Genomic DNA, 7,566 nt, shown 5'->3' on the forward strand with positions numbered 1-7,566 from the left:
CCAGCCAGTTGGCGACCCATCTGACTGTGTGGGTGTCGACACCACAGTCCCCCAGTTTCTAATGAGAAGGGGGTGAGAGACAGTGTCAAAAGCTTTCTGGAAGTCCAGGAAGAGTATGTCCACTGCTACCCCTGCATCTAATGATCTGGTGATTTGATCGTAAAAGGCCACCAGGTTGGTCTTCCTTTTACGTTTGCTACTGTGCCTTGTGAAGTTTCATAACATAGTTATTTTGTATATTAATACAAACACAATGTCTATATTCAGACTTCACTGCGTCCTTAACTTCTCCAAAAAGTCAATTTTACCTGTGCATTGAACAGAACACTTGGCCCCTAGTTTTCTATTTCTTTATCCTGATCTTTGCTTTTTACATGATGAAAACTGAGTGGAACATGTGAACAACACATAACCATTCTGATGGCATAGACTTATCTGTGGCCTGACTTAACTGGCACCAAAATATTAAGACCATCATTAAACTCAGGTGGAAAATTTAGTCTCTATTTTTATTATACAAAATATAGGGTTAAAACCAGAATAACACTGAAAACCAGCTTATTATATTAGGCTGCTTGCAGATGTTAAAAATTATTTTAATGGATTCTTGGAAATACATAGAACTTAATTAAAGGTTGGGTCACCAATATCCATGAATCTTGGTCATTTTCCTTTTTTATTATTATTTAAGTCTAAATAAATGAAAGGCTACATTTTCATGGGTAAGGTTTCCAAGCAGAAAAACACAGGAGATGTTTGGAGAAGATACAACATTTAATGACAGTTATGTGAAAAACCTCACTGACCCACCTGAGCTGAATACATTTGGTGTCACTTTTTCAGCCAGAAATCTTTCTACCAAAAATTCAGGTTTGGTGAGTTCGAAACTAAGTTAATTCACGCCAGGTCTGCCGATTTGTTTGTAACAACAACAACAAACCCAAACAATTGCAATGTTTTGGTTGCACATTCTTGAGAAAAATAATTTATATTACAAATGACTTTTAGTTTGAAATAACTTTCGGATCTCATTTAAGTTTAGTATTACACTTCAAATTACTCACACTGAAAGAAAATGTTTTGTCTTGGGTTACGCATTCTTTGTCTAAATCTAGGTACACAGAATGAGGGTCCTACCTGTCCAGAAGATTGCTGCAGCACAGCTATAAGGCACAGGAACGTAGCAAGCAGCAGCATCTCTGAAAACTGAAGAGCAATGTTTTAGTTATCTATTATTGGTAGCTTTGATTTAGTTCAACATGTATTATAACAAAGGTATATTTCCATGATTTTTTTCCAAGCAGCTAGTTAGAAAGTATCCCCTTTTTTTTCTTTTGCTACTACAAACAGTGTCTCATGGTTCTTCTCTGTATATGGCTTGACATTACTATATTTTTTTATTTAGGCCAGGGTTAAACACGTTGGCCTTGATGTACTCTGGATACCAGTTTCTCTTTACACAGGAAGTCCTCTAGAGGATGCTCCCTGGAAGGAAAACGGTTATCATTAATGCTGCCATCTTGTCTTGCAGCTTTCATTATGAGATGCTAATTATAGTTTTTTTCTTATTCATAAAAACTTTCTGATGAAGAAAACTTATGAAAACATTAACTGAACTGGCACAGCCAATTTGCCTTTGCCAACCCCTGCTTCCAGGCCACTTATTGGACTGCACTTGCCCATTACATCCATCCCAGCATGGAGGGAAATTTGAAGTCATAACTGCCTACCCAGCAGACTTTCTGCTGATGATTCCAGGCTTCTGTGTTACAGCCAGTACAAAATTAGTTTGAATTTTGCCCTTAGGGTTTGTTCAGTTTATAACCGAAAGAAGAGAAGTGGCAATTTGTATGTAAGGGGAAATTAAGAATTATGGCCAGTCAGAGATAATAGATAAAATCATGAGCAAGAAGTTGTGCATAACCTCCCAGAAGCAGGCTTAGGAGGGAAGATTCTCACTTTCTGTGCCTCCCCTCTAAAGAGTATTACATTTGTTGGTGGCCAAGACTAGTGGTGCTCAATCTTTTGGGCCTGTGGGACAAGTGAGTGGCATGGAGGGCAGTCTATAGGCTGGATCAGGCCATAGGCATCAGAATCAGGCCCTGTGCTGCCTCTGATGGCTCTCCATACTGGGATCAGGCCCTACACTGCTTCTTCCTGGCTTCACAAGTGTGGATAGGGTCCCATGTGGGTTCAGCTGGCTCCGGGAGACCAGATTTGGGTCCCACAGCAACCCTGCCTGGCCCTGCAAATCTGGATTGGACCAGTACTGCCTCTGCCCAGCCCTGTGCACCTGGTTTGGGCCTGCATCACAGCTGGCTGGCCCTGTGCATCCCACTCTGGCCCTGCAAAGTTTTGGTCTGGCTTTGCCGGCTGAGATCAGGCTCTGCAACATCCTGCTCACCCAGATCAGCCCCACACCACCCTTCGCACTTGATCAAGCATGCAGTGCCATACTACCCAGTCCACAGGGCTCTTCCCAGTTACAAAATATTAGTGATGGGGAAGTATTGTCTGTGTTAATTTCTGCTCCCCTACTGACAACTTTGCAGACTCTTGGAAGGAGTCCAACCAAAGGAGGACCATCCAAACAGAGAGACAAGTAGAAATAGCCAAGAGGAAATGCTAAGCAGAGTTTGAAGGAGAAGAGTTGGAAGGAGAAGACCTGGGTTTTGGCTTCTGCTTCAAGAGATTTCTATTTTTATCCAGTGACTCTCTCTTATAAAATGCATAAGCAATCATGGTAGCAAGGCTGGAACCCTTTCAGGGGCAAATACTCATCCCTGGTCTATAGGGTCATACCCTCCCTCACGTATTTCTTTCTAGCCCCACCACTCTTGAATTCTTGCCTGTGCAGAAGCCCAATCTGCAACAGGAGGTGTGTAGGAACCCACCAGACTGAGCAGGGGAGGCGGGGGGGACAGTTCCTACATAGCTTAATGGCTGTGGAATCCTAGGTACCTACTCTTCTGGGAGCTAGGAAAATGTGAATTACAATGCTCTCAAGCTGAAGAGGACTAGATCCTGGGCCATAATGCTATACATGATGCACAATTATGTAAAAGATGGCCTGATGCATCTTTGAGCTGGACTCAGTGCTGTCAGTGGAAGTTAGGTGCACTTGGAGCACATCTAAAAGACTATATCTCTCTGGAGAATCAGGTGCTTCCCAGAACCAACCAGAATCTTAACAGAACCAAGATGAAACTTCAGTACCTGAGAGATCAACTCAGATTGGTTCTGAGCAGCAACTGAAAGTATCTAGGCAAGTTTGCTATCATAAATGGAGTCACCAAATGAACTTAGATTTGTAGTCGAGGACTTAAACTGCCTAGTATGACCCTTGTTTTAGGAATTACCCAGCCTAAATTCTAGGTGTCTGATACTGGAAAGCAATTCAGTATGACTCAGGCAACTAGGCTTCATGTACAATTAATACAAAAGTCTTAAGGTGCTTACACAAGTTAGATTTTTTTTTGTGATCTGGCCCCTTAAAGCACTCTACAGCCTTGCTGTAACACATATGCATGGCTGCAGAACATTTTTTAAAGTGGATGGTTGTGCAAAAAACTAAGCCACCTAAAAAAAGGTGTTAAATAAAGGCACACTGCTTCAGAGTGCCTTAGGGAACTTGTGTTCCCTAGGGTTAATATTTCACACATTGGGTTGGGCTGATGTTGGAGGAGAGGAAAGGAGCAGGAGGTAGGAACTCTGAGATACTGGTTGGGGTTTGCTGCCTTGCTGGAGCTGGACAGGGAGGAGTAGAACAGAGGTCCTTGTGGGGAGCTGAGCTGGGCCCATGAGGAAGGGCAGATCCATTCCACCCCTACCCACTTCCAAATCAGACCAGACAAAGCAGATAGAGGGAAGTGAGCAGCACTGAGTAGGACGGAGGTGAGAATGTGGCTGGGTAGAGCGGCAGTGCAGGCAGGCTCATCCCACCACCACTCCAACCTAACAACCAAACATCTGTTGGGTGTGGGTGGTAGTGCTCTAACACATGACACTTTATGTAAAGCGCCATGAGTTAGAGCAAGGGCTTGAATGCCTCTCTGTACCCTTAGAATTGACTAACAGTCACTTAGGTTTAGAGATCTAAATGACCCACCACTCCCACCTGTGCATGTTACATTACAGAATCATTTGTTGGAATGCTGAAATAACATTGGCAGCAGAGCTCAGAACCCCCCTCTCCTAGGAGGCACTATAAACACTGAAGCATGCTTTTTCTTGTTTGTTCTTTTCCTGGCCGAGCAATTCCCACATGCTTTGGCTGCGTAGTGGCCCAGTTTTAACAGGAAGTATGGAGAGTGTTCTCAGCTTGCCTGTCCTGTAGCCTGGTAGCTATAAGGAGTGTGTGAAATGGGCCCTATTCGATTTGGATTTGGATTCAACTCAAATCATGGACAGCAATCTGATTCATTAATTTGGATCACTGTCCCTGATTCGATTCGGCCGAATCCAGTTCTGAAGATTTGATGCTGATTTGGAGAGTTCAGCAATTGGACATAATTCAGTGATTCAGAATTCAGTGATTTGGACATAAACACTACTTTAAAGTTTTTTCTACATACCTCGAGGTACCAGGCATGACTTGTGAATGCTGCGATGCTGGAGCTGATGGAGCCCTAGCATTGCAGCATTCACAAGCTATGCCTAGTACCTTGAGGTATGGGCCGAATCTTTGCCAAATCAAATCAGGGACTGAAGCTTTGCACAGCCCTAGTAGCTATGGCATTGCTCTGGAAAGTAAGACGTGTAAGTTCATATCTTTCCAGAGGGAGGTGTGGGTAATGCTTCTCCTGATTTTGAATTGAACTGAATGCTGCTGATCTGTGTCTGTGGTGGCTTTTTTCCACTTATCATTTCAAGGCCTTTGGTGTCTGGATTTATATTCAGTTCTTGGAGCAATGCAAGGGGCTAAATATATGCTTTTCTGTTTGTTTTTTTTAATCTGTGGAAGGCCCAGGACTTAGTATATTAGGATCCTCTCATCTTGCCATGGTGGCTTGCACTGGTTTATAGATTTTGGCTATCAATATCTGGTTTAACTGCCTTGGACACATACCTGGGCTGGAATTCAGTTCTGTTGGCAATTATTAGCTTAGGTTTATGTTTGATTTTGAAAGACAGGAGGAGAGTGCTCATTTTAATTTATTCCTAGGTAAATAGAGTTTGCTGACATTTACTTATTATGCATCGGTGACTCTGTATAGCTACCCACTAAGAAGGAGTTTACGTAAGTCATTTGCAAAGAGATCAGGTTGACTGGCAAGAGAGGAGAAGAAGAGACTACACTTTTGCTGCTGGTGAAGCAGGATCCATGCTCCTTACAACATTGTATATACCTCACTGAACGCAACTGGCAATTTCCAACGCCCAACTGGTGCTGCGTGCATTAGAATTGGCTAAAGATTAGGTCTATTCTGTGTTATTCCTGCCTGTTCTACTCTTAGAGTACATAAAATGCTTCCTGCCAGTTAATGTACAAGGTAGGTCTTTGAACTCTTAAGAAATTTGACAACTCAATGAATGGTTTAGCCCTCTATTTTTTTTTCAAAGTAAGACCCAAAAGTCTTTTGCAGAGAAAGAATTCAGACACAATTAAGTTCATGCAGTATAGCTAGCAGTTATGTCTTTTGCCGGGTGCATGGCAGACTATGAACTATATAATCAACTGGTGAATGAACTATGCATTACAATGAACGACGTATTCAACTGGTTTGAACTGGTGAAGCTCCACTACAGTCAATACAGCTACATATACTACCTAAGTATTTGGTCCACTGTTCTCAAATATATAAATGTTCCTTAGCCCAATTCTGATCTCTAGAAACACATTGTTTCCAGGTAATGCACACTAATGGGTTTGTACTACTTACCATAAACTTACTACTCACTCATTTTTTTACTAAGAGCCTTCTTACACAGTAATTTTGGGCAGCTCCTGGAGCTCTTAACCCCTGGACTGTCCACACAATAACACCTTAAAGTGCTTTTAAGCACTCATTATGAGCTCAGCGTTACGCCACTCCAGGGAAGGATTATCTCTGATCTGTACCACCCAGCACCTGTTCCATGAAGTTGTAGCCACTTCCAACAGATGTGCCACCCTGCTGATGCTCACCAGTATCTCAGGATCTCTCACACCCCCACCCCGGAGCAGGGATAGTAGCCTGCCCTGGCTCGTCAGCCTTCTAGTGCAAACTCACAACTCCAGCTCCTAGTCCTGCCCCTGCTCACCAGGCTTCTAGTGGTAAGTCACAGCTGTACAGGAGGGGTACAGCAGAGACCATTTCTACACTAAGGGTGTGTCTGCTCCAGAACTCAAGCTAGCACTAACTCCCATCAACATTTGTGCAGCTCACAGCCTAACGTGTAACAAGGCCCTACAGTTTTCTTTCTCTTTCCAGATGTAATGACTCTCTTTATATTATAGCTTAAGAAGAAGTACTTAGCGACTTTAAACATGATTTTCCCCATTCAGTTTGAACTGGGAAATTAACTGGGTTTTCTGGTGAGTTTTAAGCTGCCCACAGATATATCAAGCAGTCATGCATTCGCGTTTTGTTGAAAGAAACATTTAAATTGTAAAGTGCAGAGCAACATGTGCAGCTGTCCTAGCGGCAGCAATGAGCTCTTTTCACATGCTCCTGACTTTTGCATCCAAAACAAATTATTTGGCAAGGAACATGTGAAAACAGCCTGAACTTTTTAAAATTTTACACAGCTCATTTATGAAAATCATAGAGCTGAGAAAGCTTGCTTAAGGGGGTGACAGTATTAATTCTGAAATATTCTAAGGAAAATTTATCGTGCATTTTGTTTATGTTTTATGAGAGCTGCAAAGTCATCCCTGGGTTCCCAATGCTGGTTGGCGAGGTTGCATGATTGTTAGATGCTTACACCTACTGGGAATTTAAATTGGGATATGTACCTTATTTCCTTCCATGTCTGCGTGCTGTTTCACTATGTGAGCTCCATTCCATAAATACCATCAGGACAGTATATTTTAGTAATTGTCCTGCTAGTTCAATAAATAGCAGATTCCCAAATAAGTCACTGTATGTAAAGAAACAAATTAATGCATGTAATCATTACCTTTGATTTTCTGGAATGCAGGAGATATCTTCTGTGTCTTTCAGATGCTTGTGGATGTGAATAGGTTTCTTAACTGGAGCATGATATATAGCTCACCTGCTTCCTGGTTTGACAGAGTGATTCAATGTCACAACCAGGTATTATCACATTCTGATCGTGACTGGCTAGATTGCTTGGTTTGTTATGAATTCTTCCAAAATTCGGTTGGTTGTTTGTGTTGAAAGTGTACTTCCTGCTATTGCATATCTTGGCAGAGATAAGATACCTTTTCCATGAAAATTAATCTGTACTGTTGTGTTTTGTTTTCTTTTGCAAATGTATTGTTCATTACAAGCTAATTTCCCACCCAATAAGAACCATATGAACTCAAGTCACAAAGCCTTCTTCCACATAACTGAAACATGAAATTACCCAGAAGGCTTAATTGCTCTTATCTTCATTGGCAACAGGACAAATCAATTTAAA

The 7,566-nt window shown here is 42.1% G+C and overlaps 1 protein-coding gene across 1 annotated transcript in view; it reads right to left on the reverse strand.

The window, feature by feature from the left end:
- LOC109311495 (serotriflin-like) overlaps window positions 1–7,248 on the reverse strand; it is a 19,615-nt gene extending 12,367 nt beyond the window's left edge. The window contains exons 1-2 of the mRNA XM_019537154.1: window positions 7,102–7,248; window positions 1,138–1,199 (exon numbers count right to left, since the gene is read on the reverse strand). Of these exons, the coding sequence (XP_019392699.1) occupies window positions 1,138–1,197 (60 nt within the window). The 5' untranslated portion in view covers window positions 1,198–1,199; window positions 7,102–7,248. The remainder of the gene's footprint in view (window positions 1–1,137; window positions 1,200–7,101) is intronic.
- Window positions 7,249–7,566: the final 318 nt, after the last annotated feature.

This window comes from Crocodylus porosus, unplaced genomic scaffold (genome assembly GCF_001723895.1).
Source record: "Crocodylus porosus isolate Cpor-Errol unplaced genomic scaffold, CroPor_comp1, whole genome shotgun sequence".
Lineage (NCBI taxonomy): Eukaryota > Metazoa > Chordata > Crocodylia > Crocodylidae > Crocodylus > Crocodylus porosus.